The following is a 25,887-nucleotide window of genomic DNA, read 5'->3' as shown; positions in this document are numbered from 1 at the left end:
TGGGTCTGCCCTAGGATTATGAGCTTCAGGCACCCTGTAATACCTGTCCGGTTTAACAGGAGCAGGTGGCAAAGAATCAGGATTAAGGGAAGCTTCTGCAAACACATCTTCCACAACATCCAGAACAGGAGGTATAGCCAAAGGCCTATGCTGGGGTAAAAACAAAATCCTAAGCCTTTTCCTGGAATCAGAGAAGTCCTGACCTTCCCACTTAAAATGCTCCCTCATGGAATGAAGAGTCTCTGAAAAAGAAAAATCCTCAGGAGGAGAAGGAGAAGGAGTAGAATCATCCACATCAGAATCAGAATAAGGAGAATAGACTCAGAAACATAAGCCTGCTCAAAACTCCCTAGCTCAGGTTCCACCCTAGGCCTCTTATCAGGAGGGGGCAAAGAACCTCTAATCAAAGAAATCAAATCTTCTGCCATTTTAAGCATATGCTTCTTGGGCACAGATCCTGAAGAACTAGGGGTAACACCAACTGAAGCTAAACCTGGCCTGCCTCTGGGAGAAGCCTTGGAAACAGAAGGAGAGGGCCTAACCACCCTGGGAAGGGAGGGAAGCACAGTAACCTGAGAAGCCCCTTCAGCCTGACCTGCCTCCTGAGAGGCCACATTTTGCAATAACAAAGTCTCTCCCTGGGACTCCAGAGAAACCTCCGGCAGAACCACCGGCTCCACCAACACCTCTAAAGAACCGGCGTCTTCAAGCCTAGGCTTAGCTGCTTTGTCCTTGTGCTCGGAGCATCCGACGGCATTTAAAGACTAACCTGGCACAATCTAACCTTCTCTTTATATTGAATCTAGCACAAGAGCGACACCAAAACGTCGTGCTCAGGCCCTAAACAAGGAATACACAAAGTATGGTAATCTCTATGGTATCTGTTTCCCACAAGAAATACAGTTATTCACTTTTTCTGACATCCGGTAAACCACTGAGGCAAGAAAACTAAAATATTCCCGGGGTACTTAGCCAACTTTGACTCGGTCTGAAACTCGCTGCTTCTGCATCGGACCATGCGGCAAAGACTGAGGATATGACGTCGGTCATGCGCATTTGTACCCTGACGTCCTGATGTCAGTCTAACGCCTTGCTTTGATATTCGGGCCGACCGAGGACAGCGGACTACCCAAGTGTAAGGACTGCAGCAATGTGAGATGAAGAACATCAGAGAGGTCGGCATTAGTCTTCCTTGCCTTTACATGAGTAGTCCTTCTTACACAGAAAGCATGCATTGTTGTACTAAACAAAGTCTGTTTGTGGTTGACCCCTCTTCTGAATTACTGTAATGAATACTTACGGATTTAGCATAACCGATGTTTCCCATGACATCTGACCAGTTGTCTCTACCACTGTTAGTGGGAACTGGACATTATATGATTGAATTCACATTCACACACAAATCTTCTTGACATTGTATGACTGTCTTCCGGGAGACATGACAGCATTAAGTATTCCCTGCCTCGAGAATTAGATTCTAACACACTAATCACACTTACACTTGAGATAATGTACATTATGTAAGCTAAACAGTGCCCTTAAATGGAATCAAACTGGGGCCCTTTTGGCCCCTTTGTCTATGCAAGCATCTTGTCCTTTATAGACCTCTTGCTATTTTTCCTAAATATGAGTCATATACTGTCTCAAGCACTTATGTTCTCAGTTAACTGGGAAAGTACAGCTGTCTGAACATACATACCATAAAGTAACTTGAGTAAATACAAGAATCACTGTTGCAGTATCAGCCATAGTGCCTGGCAATAAGGAGATGCTGGTGGGCAACCAATCATCTGTACTCTAATCCACACAACTGGACATCCCCAGATCTAAGATGGTCTCTTCCCCATGCTGAGGACTTCACTAAGATACTACATAAAAAGGAAAACAGCCAATGTCATATTTATTTATATTTTTTTTTTGTGGTAAGTTACGAACAAGTATGCCTATTCATTCAGTCTGACAAGAAGGGGTTGACCTAACTGTGATAAGGTACAAAAGCCCTCCCTAGAAGAATGAGATCATAGGTAAATTTACACAGGTATCCCACCAGAAAATCTCTGTTTTACAATTGCACACAAAAAATAGAGGAGATGCCGTGACTATTGTTACTGGGAATGACAGTAAAAAGGGCCTCCCAAAACTACATGCAGGGAAGTGAGTCATCATCATAACTGTTTCTTGCACATGTTTGAGATTGCAATTGAGGTGGACAGATGATCAGTGAGCCCAGATCACTGAACTCTGAGAAGCCAGTGAAGCACCCTCATGTGAAATCAAGCAAACTGAACTACCAATGCTGTGGAAGCCATTAACCCCAGTACCCGGAGAAAGATTTGCTGGAGGGTGGCTGAATCACAGAATATTCTGGATGGAGCTTTGAAGGACATGTACCTTGTTTCTGGGAAGAAAAACGATGTAGTCTATAGTGTCCACGTGGCAACTAATGATTTAAATTGTTCGAGTTAGTTGTAAGATGGACTTTTCCTTGTTTATGTATATGCCCAAGGATAGACAGAGCTTGAGAAAGTAGTCCCTGGTGACCACTAGGAATTCTGTTGATGGGGAGCAAGAAAACAATCATTCAAATGTGGAAATACTCAAATCCCTCACATTTGTAGATCAGCTGTGACTACTGCCATGTACTTGGTGAACATCTGGGGGAGGGGATTGAAGGGCAGGGTTCTTAAATGATTGGCTCCAAGGTGGAAGCATTGGTATATTCTGAAAGACTAGGCTATTTTGATGTGAAGATAAGTATCCTAGAGATCTACAAAGCACTGTCAACATTTGCCTTGTGGCAAGCAAGGCAATATTGTTTGCACCATGAACATCCTAAACCAGGCCTTTTTTTACATACGTCTTTAGCTGGCTTAGGTCCATAATTTTTCTTTCAAGCCAAAAAGAATCCTGAATAATATACCCCTGCCCAGTCTGATCTGGTGAGGCACTCTTGGATGGCTCTTTTTTCTGAAGCAAGGAAAGGATCTCTCTCTCCAAAGATTTTTGAAGGTGAGGTGAATGTCCAGAGATGACCAATTCATTGGAAGGGGAAACTGAGAAAAATTAACTGTATAGCCTCTGGATATTATTCTCTATATCCAAGAATCCTGCGTGATGACCATTCATGCAGGGGAGTAGATAGACAGACTACCCCCCTCTCCCAAATGCCTCCAGAGGGAAGCAGTTGGGCAGCCCATCATGGAGGGTTAGGCTGCACATCAAAGAAGGGCCCTTGATATTCCTGGTTTTGCTGACCACTGCTACCTCTGGGTCTGCATCCATTTAAGGGGCCACCTTTGGGCAGCCACCCCTCTCAGAAGTGGAGTCCACAGGTTCACAGCTTGACTGTTGAAATGATATGGATATGGACCTCTTCTGTTTCATAGGTTCATAGAAGGTTACTAGGCTAGACATATTTATCCTGAGTTTCCCCAATTGTTGGTGGTTAGCTGAGTGAAGTTTGCAGAGGTAAGGGGCTACAGTAGTTAATTAATGACTTCCTCTGTCCAGAAGGAACATGGACACCAGACCAGGAATGAATATGCAGCACCAATCCATTGATCTATGCTGTGTTTGAAGAGGGTCAGGGAAGCTCTGTTTCACGTGAACTGGAAGCTAGTTTCAGAGAAGTGGCAGTCTCTGGGAGATACATCCTATTGTATTGATCATTGTGGGGTCTCATGTTTGACACTGATGGGATCCTGCTCACTTCTGAATCCTCTCTTTAAAAGAAGGACCAAACAAAGAAGATCCATCATATGAAGTGTTTGCAAGGGGCAATTTAAAGTCTTCAAAGTCAGAAAAGTGAAGTCAGGCAAGATGTCTTATAGCAATGCCAGATCCTGCTGCCCAAGCTGACCCTCAGCTGCATTATGCATCAGTCGTATGAAGCAACTGAAAAGGTTGAACACATTGTACTCAAGTTGATCGCTATTTCTTGAAATCTTGAGTAGGTGGTCTTTTCAAAGATACTATCTCCTGTTGTACTAACTCTCTCTGAAACTGGTTCATGTCTGCACTGCTGTTCAAGGCCCTGACAGGAAAAGTTCCTGAAGCATGCTCCAGTTTTTCTAATCTCTCCAAAGCTTGTGACTCTTTGCTGGGCAGGTGGGCAGATAAACAGTTGCAGTGTCTTCTATCAGCTCTCTTTTTCTCTGTTGCAGCTGACCCACCAGCAAAATTAACCAAGGTACTTTTGGAGCAAAACTGTCTACCCTTTGATGGCCTCAAAATTTTGTCTGGCATCCAGAACACAAATTTGTAAGTGTCGGTCTATTGCCATGACCTACTAATGCCCAAGTCAATGAGGTGGTCATAGGAGGCACCACCAAAGGGGGGCTGCAGGCTTCAAAAAGGACCTCTTGTCATGAGAGTGTGTGTTTGTGGGCCAGTTTGTAGGCTAATTTCCTCTCTGGAACATTAAATTCAGAAATTACTCCATAGGGGAGTTGTTGTGCCTCGTATTGCATGTCTTCATCTCGGTGAGATGAGACAAGACTGGCCTTCAGTTAACTAAAGAAAAGTTCAGGCTACTCAAGCATTTGGTAGCAGACCAAGACCCAATGAGTTTTCTATTGAGGGTTAGTTTGATAACCCACTGGGAATGGGAAAAGTCTGAATTTGATGAAAAACAAGAGGGAAATTCACTTATTTTCTTTTGAGGTAATGGGACTTCTGATCTTTTGTAACCAAAACCATGATCACGGTGGCTGTACTGTGAGGCTTGAAGATTATGGATAGGGTTACTTCCTGCTGATGAGTGGCTGTACCTCGGCCACCTGAAATGGGAGTCCTACCAAATAATCCCTTACAGAAATTAACCATGAGTAATGCCGAGCTTCTCTCTCACTCTCTCTAGTAATATAAGAGGAGATGTTACCACCCAAGGAGTGCAGATATCCATCATGGCACAGGGTAACTTGGACAGTACAGCAGATTCCTATAAGCCTTGTATAACATAACACGAGGCAGCTAGTGCCAGGAAACAATGTTTGCCTCCAGGGTGGTCGAGACAGGCAAGGATTCCTCTTTGGGGGAAGTGGCCTCCATAGGGCCTTGTGCTCTGTGCCTGTATTCTCATATACTTTAAATTTCTGAGGTAGACCTGTTTCCTCTTTTTTTATCGGGACACCAGATGTCAACATCGACTGAATGGCTTGCCTGCAGAAAAGAGTCTAGTTTTTTTCTCACTTAAATAGACCTGAATAACTGTAAACCTTTCATTATGGCTGATATTTGTGAGACATACTTTAGTTCTGAGAGTACTTCGATACTTATTTGATGGCACTGTGGGCCACTCCTAATAGCCTTGCTCTTGGGTCAACCTAACATTTGGATTAATAGTATTATTACACAGTAAGATTGGACAACCTTTGTTAAGGGATTTAAAGTAGTTGATAAGAAGTGACTGGTGGCAGGGGAAACTACCTTATGGTCTGGGGAGAAGAGGGCATAGCTATTAAACCTATGCCAGCCTTTCCCAGGTGTGTGTGTGTTTGTGCGCGCATAAAAAAGTTATGTACTTAACATAACATTCCATTTGAGTTGTTGCTTTTCATTTGTCTTCAGTCTGTGGGGCCCGGATCCAGGATCCGACTTGGCCGCATACTCCAGCATCGGATCCAAGCTCCTCCCCTACCCATAATGCCCCCGTCTCCCCTCAGATCAAGTTTGCTGCTGAACAGCAGCACCCCAACCTAGACCATATGCCTATAAACCTGGCATTACCCATAAAACTTGTCAAGAAAAAGACTAACGGAACAGAGAGGCTATGACTCCTCCATCCAGTCGACTACACAGCCCACACGAAGCAGGGGGAAGGAGGCAGAGACAGTTGAAGTCAAATGAAAAGCAACAATTCAGATGGAATGTTATGGTAGGGACATAACTTTTTTATCTGAAGTTGTTTTCATTTGGTCTTCAACCTGTGGGACAGAGTCCCCAGCTACCGATAAACCCTGGGAGGTCCTCTTGGAAGAATGTTCCGAAGCAAGGCTCAGCCAATGGATGCCCTGCCCCTGGAAAGAAGGCCCAATGTATAATGGGAAATAAATGTGTGTGATGACGCCCAGGTAGCTGCAGAGCAGATATCTAAAGAAACCATGGACCAAAAAGCCAAAGATGTAGCAAAAGACCTGGTAGAATGTGCCTGGACATACCCTGTAAAGATAACCCTTTGGCTTGATAGACCAACAAAATGCATTCAGAAATCCATCAAGCAATAGTTACTTTAGAGACATGCTTTCCCAAGAAGGGTTTAGTAAAGGAAACAAAACGTTGATCAGACTTACGGAAGGATTTTGTTCCATGCAAATAGAAATGCAGCTGTCTGTGAACATCAAGCAAGTGCAATTTGTACTGTCCTTTATTCTGGAAATTTGGAAAGAAAGCTGTCAGATTGATGACCTGGTTAATATTAGACTCTGATACCACTTTCGGAAGAAATGACGGATTAGTCCACAGGGATACCCTGTCTTTATGAAATACCATATAAGATGGCTTGACAGATAAGGCTTGGATCTCAGAAACTCTCTTGGCTGAGGTAATTGCAACCAAAAAGGCCATTTTCCAAGACAGAAACTGCAACTCAACCATAGCCGCTGGTTCGAAGGGGGGAGAAGACAGAGCCTGCAGCAGCAAGGTGAGATCCCAAGGGGGCGTTGGGTCCTTACCTGGAGGCCTAAGTAGAAAGGTACCTTTCAAAAAGGCCTTACAAAGCTTGGACAAAGCCAAAGAAGCTGAATTCAAGCCTATGTGAACATTAGAGATCGCTGCCAACTGTACCTTCAACGTAGAGAAGCTTTAACCATGATTAAAAATATCCACCAAAAACTGCAAAATGACCGGAAATGATGGAGTAAAAGGATCCAGATCATGCTGACAAGCCCAGATCAAGAAATGCTTTCATTTACTCAAGTAAACCTTTGTGGGAGAAGATTTGTGAGCCGCTACCAAAATCTTCTTAAGGGGAGAAGACAGCCCGGGAGTCTTAACTATCAAGGGAACTGGAGCACCCAAGCTGTGAGCTTCAGGCTGACTAAGTCTGGGTAGGGAATCTCTGAGGGATGTGTAATCAGATCCGGAACAGGATCTAGTGTCCAAGGTGGACACACTGCATGAGACCATAGAGAGGGGAACCAAACTTGGCGAGGTCAGAAAGGGGCAATGAGGATCACTAAACTCCGCAGCCATTGAGCTTTCTGAATGAGCTTGGATATCAGAGGCAGCGGAGGGTAAGCATATAGTACACCGGAGAGCCAAGCATGAACTAGAGCATCTCTGGGGGGGGGGGGGCTTCCTTGGATGGGGGTTCAGAGCGAAACACTCGCTGCACTTCGCATTGGAAGGAGAGACAAAGAGATCACAGCAAGGCTGACACCACTTTAGAAAGATCTGCTCTGCTACTGATGGATTCAGACACCACTCGTAAGGCATCAGAATAGATCTGCTGAGCCTGTCCACCAGTATGTTGGACCTCCCCGGAAACTGCGTTGCCACCAGAAAATGGCCGGAGATCTTTCACTCCCACAATCTTATGGCTTTGCGACAAAGGGGATAAGATCTGGTCCCCCCCCGTTTGTTGATGTACCAGACTACTGACATATTGTCCATCTGAACGGCAATAGTCCCCTGAGGAAGATAAGCATGTAGAGCTGGTAGTGCCAAAAGCACTGCCCTCATCTCTAGGACACTGATATGCAGATGGGTCTCCAGGGAAGACCACGTGCCTTGGACCGTCCTTCCCATGCAATGGCCCCCCCCAACTGAGCAGGGAGGCCCTCCATGGTCACCGTGATCATAGGGAGAGGGAAGAACGAATGCAAGACCCAGAAAAAGGTCCAGGGAGTGATGCCACCAAAGAAGAGAATCCTTGGAAACCCGAGACGACTGAACTGGATGTGAGAAGGGAAGGTCTAGCAAGGACCACTGAACTGCCAGAGTCCACTGAAGGACTCTCATATGAAGACGTGCCGTTGCAATGAGAGTGATCATGGCTGCCATGGACCCCAACACCTGAAATGAATCATCTGGGGGACGTTTGGCTTGAAAGATGTAAGAGACATGATGTCAAAGAAATAGTAGTCTGTCCGGAGGTAGAAACACCTTGCCCTGGATGGTGTCTATATGAGCCTCAATGAAATCGAGAACCTGCACTGGAGCCAGTTGGAATTTGTTGAGATTTATGGTTATGCCCAGATAATGAGCGGTCTTGAGGAGAAGATCCGTGGTTTGACACAGTCAATCCCTGGAGGGAACAGAAAGGAGACAATCGTCCAGGTAGGGGAAGACCTGAACCCCCTGCAGCCGCAGGTGAGAAACTACTACCAACATCACTTTGGTGAACACAAAGGGGGCGGTGGTGAGCCCACAGTGGAGCGCTCTGAAGTGAAAATGAATGGCTCCCAGACGGAAGCAGAGGAATCTCTGTGTGTGCCTGCTAATCTTGATGTGATAGTAAGCACCTTGGAGGTCCACCAAGCACATTCAGTCATTTATCTGCAGGAAGGGCAGAATGGACTGAAGGGTGACCATCCGGAATTTTGTCTTGGCAATCGACAAGTTCAGTGTTGAAAGATCCAGGATGGGTCTTAAGTCCCCCATTTTCTTTGGCACTAAAAAGAACCTGGAATAGATGCCTGATGGCGATTGGTCTGGGCGGATGGGCTGGATGACTCGCTTTTCGAGCAGCGTGGAAATTTCTACTGCTGCCTGCTCCCGTTGAGCTGGTGGGACATCCAGGATATGTTAGGGAGGGAATTAGGGTTGAAGAAAAGGGATGGAGTATCCTCTGGATATTATCTGCAAAACCCAACGATTGCCGGTGATGGACTTCCAGGCTGAGTGCAGAGACAGACGTCCCCTGATTGCCTCCAGAGACGAGCAGTAGGGGAACCCTTCAGGACTGCTCTGAGGGTCTGTCTGGGAAGAGATCCCGAGACACTTGGTCCCTCAGGCCCCCTCTGCCACAAGGGCGGTGTCTGTTGTATCCCCCTCTGCCTCTGGGAGAAGGTGATTCCTGAGAGCCGTGGGAAGAGCCTTGAGATTTTCGGAACCACATCTTCACCCCACACTGATTACTAGAGAAGGATAATTGCAAGGTGGAGAAGTGTATCCCGAGGGCAAACAAAGTCTTCCTGTCCTTCTCACTATAGACTAAGGTGTCTCAAACAGTACCAAAAAGAGTGAAACCGTTATACGGGGCATTCGTAAACGATGCCTTGAAGGGCTCAGAGAAAGCACAAAGTCAGACCCAGGTGCGACGCCTGATACTTACACCTGTTCCGGCAGCCCTAGAGCCACCTTCAGTAGCGTGTGATGGCAGACTCATGGAAGTATTCAGTACCAAGGTAAGGGTGGCCATAAGGAAGAACACCCTTTTCTCCTCTGCCGACATGGACTCTGGGCCAGACTCAGCGACCTCTTTGAACAGGTCCCGCTGCAGTCTGATAACGTGTGCCATGTAGTTCAGCACATGTAAGACAAACATAGCTGAATTGTAAGCCTGCTTCAAAAAATGGGCCATAGTCCGAGACTCCCGGTCTGGAGGATGGACCATAGAGCTCTACTGAGCAAACTCTTTCTTGGTGGCCACCACAACCACCATGGCATCGACCAGGGATCCCTTCAACCAATGCTGCCTATTCGGTGGAGCACGGATTATTTTATCTGGGAGATTGGGGATATGACTCAACTGTATCCGGTTCCTTCCATGGCCTGGATGAAATTAAATCCACAAGGGGATCCATGGGAGAGGACACCAGGAGGAAGAGGGTCCTGTGCCAAATGCCTCAAGGAACACTGACTCATCTGGGTTGGGCTTTTGGGTAGGCCACCCTCCATGTTGGTGGAGGATTGGAGACATCCATAGGGGGTGATCGAAGGGAACCCTCCCCTTCCTCCAAGTCGGTATCTTCTGTGTGGGACTACAGTGAGGAGTTCAAGTGCGTCCTCTTGCACGTGTGTTTCTGAGGGAGCTCCTCAGGGGGGATTTATGGGGAGGACTCAAGACACCTTGGGGAGTTCCTGGAGAAGGAACCTCCTGGGGCAATAGGCTGTCCTTGAGGGGGCAGGATGGCAGACTCCAGACTAGAAAAAGAGGGAGCCAGGACAGACTCCGAGGATGACAGTGTCTAGGGTCTTGAAGGAGCAGAGGACCCTCTTCACCACATCGAAAACAGAGGGCGAACGAACCCCCGAAGCAGGGATGACCAGGACCGGATCCGCCTCCCTCTACACCAAGAGGTGAGCCAGAGCTGAACCTCCAGGTTTTGAAACTCCGATAGGAAGGGCCAACTCCAGAAACCTCAAAGTTGATGCCATCCCCTCAGATCCAACGCCAAGTCTAGATCTCCAAGAGTCGGCTGGCTCCGAAAATATCAGAGCAGAAGCACTCAGGGAAATGGTTGGCATCCAGGTACCTGGAACCACCAGGGCTAATCCCTCGACACCAGGAAACCTTGGACCCAAAGACTCCGAAACCAGAGGTTAGAACGGAAAAGGAGCAACGGGAAGGAAAACTGACTGCATGCTCAAAGTCCCAGAGGTGGAAGGAGCAGGCAAGACTCAGAAATGAATCTGGGGCCAAATAAACTTTTGCATCATCCTGTCCACCTCGGCTTCAGAAAGGCTCCGAGAAGACTGGATGAAGAAGCCACCAACCCGAGCCTGGAGTGGCGCCGAGGGGAGGCAGGGAGGGGGGACCAAGTTTGGGTAGTCTCCAGCTCCAGTGAGAAGTGGGGAGACCGAAGTCGAGAAGAGCCACGGGTCAGATCCGGACATTATTTCGCCGGGGGCTTGACCAAGGAAGAGTGGTCACGGGACCACTTCCTAGTCCCTGGATTTCTTGGTGGGTGGTTGAGTCCCAGAAGCTGGGGCAGAGGAAGAAGGAGAAGCCTCTGAAGGAAGAAGGTCCTTAAGAATCTGCTTATTCCTCCTGTTGATCAAGGAGTGAGGACTGAAACCCTTGCAGATCGAGCAGCAGGAATCTAGGTGCTCAACACCCAGACAAACAGCGCACAGAGTGTGGTCATCAAAAGGGGGAAGCTTATGGCCACACACGGTACATTTCCTGAAACCCAGGTTGGGTGGTTCGGCCATGGCACACTACACTCACTCACACACAAGACAGAGAAAGGGGGAAGGAAACGAGAGCTTTTTTGTTTTTTGTTTTTTGAAAACCGATGAGAAGCACACAGGGATACAGGGTAGGGTAAAGTGAAGAAGAGACACACAGACACCTGAACATAGAAGAAAAGAGATAAATCTTTGTAGCCTTTTCTTTTACTTACTGTCGCACATGCATTACCGGTGATTTGCTAGCATTGATGTCGGGTTTATTACTGCATTTGTGTTTTTTTTTTTTTTTTTGTAAAGCTCCTATAACTACTTTCAAGGTGTTATCTGCACAGCCCTACAAGTCTCCCAGACAGTGCAATAAAGATGCTGCTTGTTGGCAAAAGTCATTGCTGTACCTTGACACGTCAACTGCCCATGTTAAACTAACATATGTCTCCTGTTTTATTTCTGTTAATTAAGAATTAAGACCCTTTCTTCAATTACTGAACATCACCAGGACGTCAGCTTACTCTTACCCCCCTTCTATCTGCTAAGCCACTGACTACATCTCCTGAGCAGACAAGATGCCTTTTTACTGCAGTCATTAATGTTAATAAATTTAACTTCTCTCCTCTCTTAACTGTGGCTAACAGCTGATCCCCTTGTTCTATTACGGCAGAGTAACTTGCTTTTACTATCAGCTTCCACAGACACTGTTACGGTCCCATTTTAACTATTAACTAGGGTTTCCGTGACTCACCACAGTATAATAGACTGCATTTGCTGTTGTTAGAGGTTACTATTTATCACACAAGTAAACATTTAGTTGTAATCTATTCGCACTAGTAATGTAACTTAATGATAGTTTTTTTAAGGCTCCCGCAAATAAGGACTATGTACAACCTGCTCAGTTCGCCCTCGCTCCACTTGGGCTCAGGCCACTCCCCTACCCTACCCCCAATTCCCGCATTCCCCCACTTACACAAAACTTATACTTTACGCATCTCCTGCCCTCATACTAATTATCCAATCAACCTCCACCTACACACCTCTCCCAGAAACTCTTCTCTCCTCCCACACCCTAAACAGCTCCCCACTCATTAACCTCTCATTCTCCCTACTCTACACATTTACAACACTCCCCTGTCGTTTCACCTCCAATATCATTCAACCCTTCACCCAACCCATATCTAGCCATGATCCTAAATTTGATAGTAACTTCCCTACTACTACTACTGCTCACCTCCCTTACATCTTATCACACCAACTTCTATGATTGCAAGCCAACACCCACAATATCCTACTACAATAATAACCAGTTTACCTCAACTTCATTTACCATCTTTCCCTCACTTCACAACACCTCAATTACTCACCTGTTTCAATGCAAAATATTCCAACTACCCCCATACTCATTGCTAGACCTAAACCTAAACATCTTACTCATAAGTCCTTTGCTCCCAAACCCAACCCATCAGTTACCATCCTCTTGCTAGCAGGTGACATCGACCTTAACCCAGGGCCATCTATACCACACCCAGTTTCTGCTCAAAAAATCCACAGCCTAGCACTACTAACCACTACTCCCACCAACAAAGCATCCCCATCTTCCAGTATCCCTACCCCCTCATTCTCCCAAGAACCTCTCTATTCTAGCCATCAACGTACAAAGCCTAATGAATAAAGTGACTGACTTACATGCTTGGATCTCAAATTATTCCCCTCACCTACTAGCACCATCATTAACCTGGCTAAAAAGTACAGTTTTGTACCTACCATAAATGTAGATGTTCGAGGATCCCATTGCTGCAGTCCTTACTATTGGGTATAGTCCGCATCCAGCCAGAGTATAAGGCTGGCGTCGGTCAGAGGCGCATTATTAGGCTGACGGTAGTATCCAGGGTACTACGCGCATGACCGACGTCATATCCTCAGTCTTTTCTTGCCCCAGATGTCAGAAGACCCTAAAAAGACAAAGCCCAAAATACCTGCACCAAAAATATGTACAATATATACAAGAATATATACAAAAAATATAAGCATGTAACCTCATCTACACAACCACCCCTAAACACAGAGGGAAGGAGGATAAATTGGACTGCAGCAATGGGATCCTCGAACATCTACATTTATGGTAGATACAAAACTGTACTATGTTCTTCGTTCCCCATTGCTGCAGTCCTTAAGGTACGGGTTGAATCCCAAAGCAGAGGTAAGGGAGGCTGGCAAATCATAAAGAAGCAGGAGCTGACAACATGCCTTGCAAAACAGCTGTGGCAAAACCAGCCCTAGACTTAGAGTAGATAGGCAGGTGATAATGCTTAGAGAAAGTATGCACTGAACTCCAAGTAGCTGCTTCCAAAATATCCTTAGTTGCCACCCCTTAGAAATGCTGTTGAAGTGGCAGTAGCCCTAGTGGAATGAGGCCTAATCCCAGCTGGAATCTCCTTGCCATGATGGGAATAACAAAATGCAATGCAAAAGCCAATCCACCTAGAAATAGTTTGTTTTGACACAGGCTTGCCCTGTGAATTCAAAGCAAAAGAAACAAACAACTGCTGAGACTGCCTAAAATCCTTAGTCCTGCTTAAATAATAACGCAATTGCCTGTGTACATCTAAAGTGTGCAAAATCTTTTGAATAGTTTGGTTTAAAGCCACACTAGAAACCACCTTATGGAAAATCAAAAATGGCTCTACTGCATAAGCATAAGGGCCTGCAACTCAGACACCCTTCTTGCAGAAGTAATAGCCAACAGAAAAGCAGTCTTCCATGACAAGTATTTCAATTCAGCAGAACACAAAATTGAGATCCCAAGCAGGAGTAGGAGCTCTATGGGGGTCTTATATTCTTTGCCCTCTAAGAAACTGCTTGAACAAAGGATAAACAATGGTCAATCATAGTGAGCTGAAATTGCTGCAGCATGAATCTTAATGGAAGAGAAGGACAAACCTTTGTCCAATAACTCAGTAAGGTATTGAAGAGCCACACTCAAATTAGGCTCAGAAACCTGCAAATTCTAAAATAAAAATCTCTTCCATTTTTCTTTCCTTGTACTAGGTCTTCTAGCTTCCATAATCACATTTAAAGGAAGTTGAGACCTGCTGTGTTTCAACACAGAATATGCCAGGCTGTTAGATGAAGAGAGTGAAGCTTGACATTGAGCAGATGACCATCCTTCTGAGATAACAGATGAGGAATCAGAGTAGTGGGTACCAGTGTTGCAATCTGGAGCTATCAAAATCATCCTTGGCCTGTCTTGTCTGACCTTTAATAGTACCTTTGGAAGAAGAGGCAGAGGAGGAAAGGCATACACATGAAGGTTTTTCCAACTGAATTTGTGCAATACTGTGGCAGCTGGTGGTTTAGTGGAGAAGCGAACAGATCTATGTCTGGAGTTCCCCATGACACTGTCAATTTTTGAAATACATGAAGATCCAGTTTCCACGTGGGGATCCATGATTTGTCTGCTTACCGGGGGGATCATTGTCCGTTTTAACACATCTGCTAAGGAGTTCTGTGCTCGGCAGAAACCTTGCCTGAAGAGTTGGTGCAAGCTTAGCGCAGTCTCCCATAAAATCATTGCTTGCCTGCATAGAGGATAAGAATGTGTTCCCCTTGCTTGTTGATGTACCACATGACAGTTGTGTTGTCTGTTAGAATCAACACCTGCCCTGGAAGAAGTAACTCCTTGAAAGCCATTAATGCAAACTGGACTGCTAACATCTCCTTCATGTTGATATGTAGATGCTGTAGTCTGTCTTGTATCCACTTTCCATTTAGATGAGCTCCCCAAGCAATGTCCCAGCTGTCAAGACGTAAAAAACCCTCGCCTCTGGCACAGTCAGAGAGAGTCTTTTTGTTTAGTGACATTTCTGAGCCACCACAAAATTCTTTTTGAAGGCAAGGTATTATTTGAATGACAGTGTCCAAATCCTGGCAGTGCTGTGTCCATACATTTTGAGATACCATTGTAGCTTCCTCATATGCAGTTTGGTGCCATGAACCCTAATGCTTGAAGGACTGTCCTTGCAGTCAGCACGGACTGATGAGATAGTTGATGGAAGTAAAGTGATAGACTCTTTTGTTTGTCCGCGGTTAAAAGGCCATCTGGGCTGCTGTATTCAGTCTCACACCCAGAAAGCACATGTCTTGAGAGGGTACTAGACTGGACTTTAGGCATCTTAGCACTGCTATAACATGTTCCAGATGCTGTAGAAGGTCTTCCTTTTCTTGAGCCAGAATCAGGCAGGATAGATTTGAATGTGAAGCCTGAAGTAAGCTATCACTGGAGCCAGAACCTTTGTGAATACCTGGGCGCAGTAGATAGGCAATGCAGAGAACTGATAATGAGAATTTCCAGTTGAAAACAAGAGATACTTCCTGCAACTTAGCCTTATAGGCACATGAAGGTAAGCTTCCTTGAGATCTAAAGTTACCATCCAGTGATCTTTGCCCAGCAGAGGTAAAAGCTGTTGTAACGTCAACATCTTGAACTTGGGAATGTCCAGGAAAGTGTTGAGGAGATAAATCCAAAATTGGTCTCCGTGTGTCCCCTTCTTTGGTACTAGGAACAGGAGAATAAAATCCTAGGCCCCTTTCTGATACAGGGACTGGCTGAATGGCCCCTATCTGGAGTAACTGAGAAACTTGCTTGTGAGCCTTTTTCTTTGTGGAGGAGAGCGTCTGGCATGCCTTTGAAAGGGGCATTGTATGGAAATAAAATCTGTAACCGTGGTGAATGATATCCAACACCCATTTGTCTTGAGTAATTAAATCCCAATTTTTTGAAAAGAGACAGTCTTCTTCTCCCAAAGGGCTGCCAGACGGGAATCTACTGGCAGCTGAAAAGACAGGTCATTGGGTCTGTTTGCCCTCACCAGAAGTCTGAGCAGGTGAATTCCTGTTCTAGGCCTAAAAGAACCTTGAGCCCTGCCCCTACCACGTCTAGACCTACCCCTAGACTGGGAATCATAAGCAGGATATGTCCACCCCTTAGCAGGCCAATTTCTACTAAACCCGGTGGCTGCACCTGCAAAAAATCTTTAACAGTTTGCATAGACTTAGCTTTGTCCTCCATTTTCTTTAAAACTGCTTCCACAGGCGATCCAAACAACACATCAGACTGTAAAGGAGCATCCAAAATCCTTGTCTTAACATGCTCAGCTAAATTCTGATCCTTCAACCAGGCATGCCTGCGAAGAACCGAACTAGTAGCAGCCACCCTCGAGGAGGCCTGTACAGCATCAAAACCACATTGCAAAGAATGCTTACCCACTTGTTCAGACACATGAACCAAATCCAGCAACTCTTTACACTCAATACCTTCCGCCAAAGCATCCACCTTAGATTTCAATTGTGAAAGGAGATAATTCTGATATTTTAACATGTGAAACTGACAATTCAATGCTCTCATGGCTAGAGTGGAAGAAGTGTACACTTTCTTTCCCCACCATCCAAAGCCCTTGCCTCTTTATCAGTGGGAACAGGATTTTTAATCACAGAAGCTTTAACACCTTTAGGCCCTTGAGAAATAGTTTCTGGGTCCGCCCTAGGACTCTTAAACAAATACTTATGAGCTTCGGGCACCCTATAATACCTATCAGGCTTAACAGGAGCAGGAGGCAAAGAGTCAGGGTTCAGGGAAGCCTCTGCAAAAACATCTTCCACCACATTCAACACAGGAGGAATAGCTAAGGGCCTATGCTGGGGTAAAACAAGAATTCCCTAAGCCTTTTCCTGGAATCAGAGTAATCCTGGCCTTCCCATTTAAAGTGCTCCCTCATGGAATGCAGAGTCTCTGAAAATGAGAAATCCTCAGGAGGAGAAGCTGTAGGAGTGGAATCATCCACATCAGAATCAGAATAAGTAGGATACTCCTGCAAGTCTCCTCTGAACACTGTTCAAAACTATCAAACTCCGGTTCCACCCTAGGCCTCTTATCAGGCGGGGGCATAGAACCTCTAATCATAGTAATCAAATCTTCTGCCATTTTAAGCATATGTTTCTTAGGTACAGAACCCGAAATGCTAGGAGAAGCCCCCACTGAAGCTGAAGTAGGCTTACCTCTCAAAGAAGTTTTGGCAACAGAAGGAGAGGCTCTAACTACCTTGGGAAGAGAGGGAAGAACAGTCACCTGAGAAGCCCCCTCAGCCTGGCCTACCTCCTGAGGAGGCACATCCTGTAACAATAAAGTTTCTGCCTGGGACTCCATGGAAACTCCTGGCAAAACCTCTGGCTCCACTTTCTAAAGAAGGTTCATCAACCCTAAGCCGCTGTTTTGTCCTTAAGCCGGAGCATCCGACGGCATTTTATAATTAGCGCTTCCAAAACACTAACCTGGCACAGTCTAACCTCCTCTTAATAGTGCGTTTGTTAAACCTAGCACAAGAGCGGCAACCAACAACGTCGTGCTCAGGCCCTAAACAAGGTATACACAAGGTATGGTAATCCCTATGAGGTATCTGTTTCAATACAGTTATTCACTTTTTCTGACATCCGTAAATACTGAGGCAAGAAAACCAAAATGTTCCCCAACGGGTAACTCTGTTTGGTCTGAAACTCCGGTTTGGAAATATTTCAGAACGCCAACCTAAGAACCCCATAATCCCTAACTCAGATATTCTACCCCCCCCCGGCTATAATATCTACAGACTTGACAGAACCACAAAAAAGGGTGCAGGAGTGGCAGTCCTATACTCTGACCACCTGACCCTATCTCTCCTATCTGTTACAATACCTAACTTCTACCCTGAAGAAGTACTAATCGTAAATTGCCATCTAAACAATCACAAAAAGCTTGCTATTGCCTCAGTCTATATCCCACCAGGTAAGAACATCCCTATCACTGAAAACATACTTTCCTGGGTGTCTCAAAACATAGCCTATGAAACTATCCTGCTAGGAGATGTAAACATTGATTGGAATACCCTTGATACCACCCCCCCGACCAAAGCATCAACTTGCTTGGCTTTACACAGCTAATTACTACCCCCACAAGACTAAACAAAAACTCCAGTAATGGCACAACACTCAACTGGATCCTGTGTAGTAACCCCCAGATCTACCATAACCCTCGAACACTCCCAGATGTCCTGGGAGATCACTTACCCATGTGTATACTAACATATACTCCTCAGCTAAATAAATCACATCTACACAAATTCTGTCGTAAGCTTATTGACTTCAACCCTACCATTCTTAATGATAGACTTTGTTCTATCAACTGGTCTAACCTACACTCACTTCCTCTCAATGATGCAGTACTTAAATTAAATTGCATCTTTCTTAGCATACTCGACTCACTAGCACCCTCTGGCAAAATAAGAATACAATCAAACTATGCCCCCTGGCTCAGTAAAGAAACCTGTACACTAATGCACAAAAGAGACTCCGCCTGGAAAACATAGCAAATAGCAAATCCCCACTCACCACCAATTATTTAAAGAACTAAGAAACTCCACCAAAAAACAAATAGATAATAAGAAATTATTCTACATCAGTGCCCAAACCACTCATCAATCCAACCCCAAAAAATTCTCAATCCTTCATCCTGGTAAACCTCAAACTCCCAGCCCTTACCCTAACCTTTCAGACCAAGACACTGCCTCCCTCCTTAACCATTTTTTTATTGATACCTTTAGCAACCTAACAACTGCCAACCACAACTCCCCCCAAAAAACACCACCTCAAACCACAGATAACAAAACATGCTTCTCTCTCAACTCTATCCCTACCTCCTGCATAAAGTCTCTCCTTCTTAAACTTAAACCTTGCTCTCCCTCTGCTGACGCTCTACCCCCGCACTTTCTCAAACTAGCAACCAATACTATTGCCTACCCAGTCACAATACTTTTTAATAAGTCTATTAAAGAAGACACTGTACCGAATATCTGGAAGTCTTTCTACGTGATCTCCCTTCACAAAGCAGGCAACTCCAATGACCCCTCAAACTATAGACCCATTGTTCTAATTTCCCCACTGTCCAAAATTCTTGAAAAATGTGTACATAATCAGATAATGAAATTCCTCACCCAAAATAACCTCCTGACTCCTACCAAACATGAATTTTGACCAAATCAAGAGTACCTCTACAGCCCTTCTACCCTTTACTCACACTAGTTCTGAAACTAAGGATAACAACAAACTGGTCTCATGTCTGTTCTTAGACCTATCAAAAGCATTTGACACAGTGTCACACTCAAACTTCTTTACAAACCGGCTAACCTAAATCTTTCCAGCTCAACTCTCTTGGTTTTTAGCTATCTCTCAGATAGACTACAATCAGTAAAATGGCAGTCTTCTTGTTTTACTTTTCTACCAATACACATTGGCATATCCCAGGGCTCTATCCTGGGACCCCTTCTCTTTAACATCTTTACTAATGACCTCCATTCTTCCACTACCCTCTCTACCCTACTACAACATGCAGACAACTCTACTCTGATTACATCCTCTCACTCAATCTTACAATTGCAGCCACACACACAACAATCTTTCAGTAGAAAGCTGGCTAAATGAAAATCAGCTTATCCTGAACCTTAAAAAAAAAAACTCATTCTCTTTCTCACCAAGGCCAGTGATCACCTTAAGCTCTCCTTCTCCATCTCATCACTAAATAAAATCATCATTAATGTTGAAACTCACACAAATTTACTAGGATTGACAACTGCGATCAGCAAAAATTCGACTTACACATCCAGCAATCAATTAACATCCAGCAATCAATTAAAAAAACTAATCAAAAACATGGTCTTCTATATCTCTAAAAATAATTCCTTTCCTCTGACTTTAGACTCTCCCTGGCCAAAGTCTATCTACTTCCTAGCCTCCTCTATGGAGCCCCAGTTCTTACCAACCTTCGATACTGCCTGTTCTCCAAACGCGAACAAACTTACAATAAAATTGCAAAATTCGCACAAACTTACCTAATCCTACCCACCACTGCCTTGCTCTAAATAAACTACACTGGTTTGAACTTTCTCATCATCTCAAATTACCCCAACGCCATGCAATCCACTTCCTTCTCAATAAATCCACTGCCTGTCCCTCTCTCTCTCTCCCTCCAGTCTAGTCACTTATTACACCCTGTCTCGTCCCTTACGCAGTGCTGAAAAATTCCCTCTTCATATTTATAGGTCCAAAATGAACACTGGCAATCTCTTATATAAATTTTCCATTACAAAATTCTGGAACAACCTTCCTACCAATCTGTGTAGCATTACACAAACTAACAGTTTCAAAAAAGAACTAAAACACTTTCTCCAGAAAACTTGATTATGCCCCTGTCAGGATCCTACCTAATCCCAATTCCAAGCACTTGTCTCTCCCACTTTTAAGCTGTAAGTCGCTTCCTCTGCCCTACCTAGAAAAGGCCATTCAACTACACCATCAGTACGAATGTAGCATGCCTATTGTTACTTGTATAATATCATATATATATATATATATATATATATATATATATATATATATATATATATATATATATATATAATTTTTTTCTATCTCATACTTTTATCATATAAATATTATTAGTTTACACAATTTTTTTCTTTTTCTCTTTTGTTTCAAACTTATCAAAACTGTGCACTCTTTATATATGCATACTGTTATACTGTCTTTGTTTTGTTTCATTTTGAGAATCCTACTTCTGTAAAAAACTATGTATTATTCTTGTACAGTCTCACTATATGTCTACTGAAAAATTGTTCATTGTTTTTGTTACTTTCTGTGAAACTTATTACTATAAAACTGTAATTATTCGTATTGGAGCTTTTCTCCACTGAAACTGGGCCTGTGCCCAGATGGATCAACCCGGTTAACAAATGTGAAATAAATAAATAAATAATAGAAAGACATCAAAATGTTTATTCCTTACTTTAAAAAGGACCTAGGAGCTGAACCACACTGTTGTCTCTAATAAGCGGCAAATGAGATCTGAGGGGAGGAGGGTGACAGGGGCATTATGGGTAGGAGAGGAGCTTGGATCCGATGCTGGCTAAGTCAGATCCGTGTCGGATCTGGGCCCCACAGGTTGAAGACCAAATGAAAACAACTTCAGATCTCAAACTTCAAAGAGTGTGTGTTTGTGTCAGCTACTTGGGCAGGGACACAAAGCACTGATCGGACAGAGGGTGCTGGAGGCCTTGGCTTGGTCAGTCAGCTGAGATCTCAACAACATAGCTGTTTCAGTGGGGAGTCTTATTGGGGATATGAAGAAAGAGGGTGAAACCAGCTCCAGACTGACTGTGGTCTCTGTGTGCTCTTAAGGGAAATTGGACTTTACTGTGTGTGTACTTGTCATCCACCAGTGTGTACTTCCCCCACTGTTGCCAGTGGTGAGGACTGAGGCTCCCTGATCACTGGGCTAGTGGTGGGATGTCAACGTCAACCCCCCCCCCCAAAGAATGAACAAGTACTGGGAGTGGAAAGCTTTGGGTAGAATTTGCCTTCTGCTAGCACTTTTTATTTATTTATTTATTTTTACCAGTGACTTTATGGACCTCAGAAATTTATCCAAGTCCAGTTCAATTAAGTCTCAATGAGATAAGGGTACACAAAAAGATTAGTAATAAAGTTGCTAAACTGAATTCTTATTTTCTGATCTGAAACTCACAAGCAGGTTCCCCGATATATAGAGGACTTGTATGCATCGAAGTACAAACATAACTGATGTAATGAAGGGAGAACAGCCAACTATATAATGAACATCAAACCAACATCAGATGGGGAGGATTTACTGTTAGAGGGATACCCTAAAAAAAACACCTGCAACGTTAATCTAAAGTTGGACATCTAGGATATTGTCAAATCCCTGAAGTAATGAATACTACTGCAGAAGTGGCCCCTATTATGAACACTTACTGTTCTCATTGAAGCACTCTTCCTCCTCCCACTTTCAGCCCTTCTACAAAACATCACAGTGGAAAACAGGCACTGTCTTCTTTATTATAATATCTTATACATAATAATTAATGTACATCACAAGAGCAGAGATGGAATTCAATCACATGAAGGTTGATTATCTTTACAGATTTACTACAAATGATTACCTATTTTTTGTTTTGTTTCTTTAAGGATGGCATCTGCTCCTCGCACAAACAGGTTACCCAGTTTTGTTTGAGTAGGCTTCTTTGGAACAGCTGCTGTCCTAAAAGAGTGATAATAAAATTATCAAAAAATGAGAGTCTATTACATAAGCACTAATAGAGAAATTATGTTATAGATTCACCTGAAGGTACAGTGGATTAAAAATGCTCTTATGAAACACATTTTGAAGCCTTTAAAAACAGCAGCTCCCATAATCATTCACTAGTTGTGATATGATATACACTTGAGAAATGTGTCAACTCAGCCTTTTACCTGAAAGAAGTTAGCAGGCTACATAACCATAAGGAATCCAATGAAAATCTACACAATGATATATGACCAAGTCCTCGCAAAGGCAGCAGTAACAGCTCCCAACAAGGAACAGTTTTATAAAATACAATGAAAGAATGTCAATCTGTAACCATTACTCTAAAGACAGTACTTGTAGGAGTTTACTACAGCAACATATTATCAGGAGCACAGTTCGGCAAAGAAAGCAACTCCATTGCAGGCTAATCAACTAATGGCGTTCTATACTCAGCCATGAGAATGGAGATGTCTACTGCTATAATCACTGGACAGCTGCCACACCCTCCTAAGCTTCTGCAGTGACGCACTGATGCAGTCCTCTTCCATTTCTTTACAATTTACACTTTATTCTTTATTCTGAATGTCTGAACCAATAGTCTTACATTTCAGCTGATACCATCAAATAAAATCTGCTGTGTTTGTTGTCAGACCAGAACATTTCTTACCAGGTTTTGCATTTAGTCAAAAATATTTTTATTGTTTTACAAATATACAGGTTGGTACAAAACAGCAAAATTAATTGAGGGTTATAATAAAGTTGAATAAAAATTATATACAGAATTCAGAAAACTATGAAGAAAAACTTGATACCACAAAGCGTTGCTGGTACAACAATAACCCCAATTTAGAGAGGAAATATGTTAAGTCTACAAAAGATTAATGCTAATAGTGAAAATTAAACATTTAAGCTTTTTAGACATAATAAAATCAGAGCTTACAGAGTAGAACAAGAGAATTTTGAACAGAATACCACAGATGTCTCACTTTTAAGTGCCAATTTTCCACAATCTGAAATAGAAGCTTCCATGCAGATGTTCAATCTACAAAAGGTTTTTAGTTCACTTGTAAACTCTTAAATATGTTGTAGTAACAGTGGAAATGCTATTTTATAATAACCTCTGGTATGGTAAGCCAGTGCATCAAAATATAAAACTTTATATTAAAACAAAACTTACAATACGCAGCCTCATTTACTTCTCAACATAATTGTATATAAAAACAATAGACCGCCATGTTAAGTCATGCTAAATAAAGCCTAAAAATTTGAATCGAATATTAATCACATTCCAAACTTTTTGAACACAAAAATATGATCAAAAGACCAACTGACCCATAACCTCCACATCAAACTGAAGATGGAAGTCTATAGTAGACATTATTATCTTTTCTTCCAAGAAGAGTATAGTCGTCAGGAAAGAAGGGTTCCTGTGCATACTGTAAAAGTATACCTGTCTTAACAACAGACTTCCCTATACTCTTGAGATGAATGTACTCATCAGTGTTTTCTAAGTCTAATTTCCATAAATACTGGTCCCAACACATACCTAAAACAAGGCACATGTTTGGATCTACAAGCTGTCATGATTTCCAAAGCATGCACAGTAAAGTGGTCAGTGTGTGATACACAGAGCTGGAGTTATTAATAAGTATTTGCAAATAATTATGAAAAATGCCACTTTCCATTATTTAATTTATGACGCATGCAACAAGACTTTGATGATTAGGATTTACTGCTTCACTGCACCAGTATAGCAGCTACCACTGTAACCTTCCTTAAGGCTGCATGGCCCAATAATTTGTATATTATCAAAACATTACATAGTAGATATCAATTCTAAAGTTAGACAGGATTTGCTTCAGCTTTTCTAAACAGCATGCCAAATCCCATTTTATGGAATGTTCTACAGCAGCAACCCTATATTCCAATACCTGTGGTTACACTGAGCACTCTCGTACAACTATACTTCCTTCCCTGACTGTGAAAGAGACTGGAGGAAGTTGAACATTGTAATACATATACATTAGTAGGAAATTATTAAATAGATGTAGCTTTGTTGAGTGAAGAGTAAAAAAATTACACCAAATAAGTTGCAGTTGTTTTGTTTAAGTATTTAATTTTCACAGGTTCATAGATCAGTATTAATATTTACAATTATAATATAGTAAATATTTAATTTTGAACAATGTAAAAGTAATAAAACATTTTTTGGACAACCTCTGCAATCCTTTTTCAAAATATAATGGATAATCTGTCTATTACTCTGTTTTACAGGCATTTTGAATCAGACTTGTACTTTAACATCTATATCCTAGGAGTTTGACATGTTAGCTTGCAGAAGAAGGAAAAATGAAACAAAAGTCTGGACTACATAAGACGTACCACCATCACTTCCTCAAAATCATCATGACCCTCTTTTCAAAATCAGCGAACAGTGACATTCAGCCTTCTATTCATTACAGAACTGATCACTCGTATATATTTTTTTAAGTGCCTGTGCACATTACCTATTAGCCATTGCTAACAAATGAGCAGCAAGCTACCAGAGCTTAGCATGATTCCCCCACCAAATGTATTAACGGCATCAATTTTCCAAAATAGAAATTAGACACTTATTACCAAACAGCAGTATAGTGGGAAAGTGCACAAATCAGCTCTCTAAAATAGGTGAAATAGATTGTGTTAGCAAGTAGTGAATTTCTTATAGTTGTGTACAACTTATTGCATCTGGTCATTTGATGAATGCCTCCATGATAATAGCAGGTAGTTATATACTTATCATACTAAATGCCTCCTTGAGACCCATAACATAATTTGTCCCTGAAAGAAGCCTAAATTCTATTATTAAGTAGCTTTGTTTTTGATTCTCCAAAATGGATATTTGCAGCTATATAAAGTCCATGCATCTTGAAAACTACACTTGTTTGTGCAACTTTACTACTGCTAGTGGAAGACGTCTTCCTACTGTAGGATTTCACATGAATTTGACAAGCACAAAACAAACCCTAGGAAAGCTGGAAAACTTATAAGTTGGGTTCAGATCACAGGGCTGGAAAAATAGAGACAGAGACACTGCAATGAAGAATTCAGCAGTGAATTTGGACACAGATGAAGATTATGACCATTTCCTCTCAGATTTAATATTGTAAAAGAGGAAACGGATCAGATTTGAGGTATATATCAATGTTGATCAAATTAGTACAGAAAGTGCAGTTTCAGACAAATTACACAACTGATTTTTTTTAAGGCTACATAACTGATTTTGAACAAAAATGTTGTTGGCTGTCTAAGTATAATGTGGTACTCCAAAATCCAAACTTAGTGAAACAGCAGACAAATTGCTACTAAATCAAAATCAACCTGCCCCACACGTCCTGTAGCCAGAAGATAAACTTTTATTCAACAATGGTTAAGTGCTTTCGTCCTTGTATTATGTTACGGACTTCTTCAGAACCAAAGGGGTTTTTTTTGTTTTTCCCCCCTCCTTTCTCAAAACTCACCCTAGTGACTTCCTTCATTTCATTTCCACTCCCTCTCCCTTTTTCCTTTCTCATAACTCACCCTAGTGACTCCCTTCATTTCATTTCCACTCCCTCTCCCTTTTTCCTTTCTCATAACTCACCCTAGTGACTCCCTTCATTTCATTTCCACTC

At 42.9% G+C, this 25,887-nt stretch overlaps 1 protein-coding gene across 1 annotated transcript in view; it reads right to left on the bottom strand.

Annotated features, from left to right (window-relative positions):
* The window catches only part of MCM10 (minichromosome maintenance 10 replication initiation factor), a 948,221-nt gene that overhangs the window by 488,178 nt on the left and 434,156 nt on the right, over positions 1-25,887 (bottom strand). Inside the window, exon 12 of the mRNA XM_044087964.1 lies at positions 22,110-22,207. Within this exon, the coding sequence (XP_043943899.1) occupies positions 22,110-22,207 (98 nt within the window). The remainder of the gene's footprint in view (positions 1-22,109; positions 22,208-25,887) is intronic.

This window comes from Protopterus annectens, chromosome 11.part0, assembly GCF_019279795.1.
Source record: "Protopterus annectens isolate FY-2018-M chromosome 11.part0, PAN1.0, whole genome shotgun sequence".
In the NCBI taxonomy this organism is placed as follows: domain Eukaryota; kingdom Metazoa; phylum Chordata; order Ceratodontiformes; family Protopteridae; genus Protopterus; species Protopterus annectens.
This window is presented reverse-complemented; position numbering and strand designations above follow the sequence as displayed.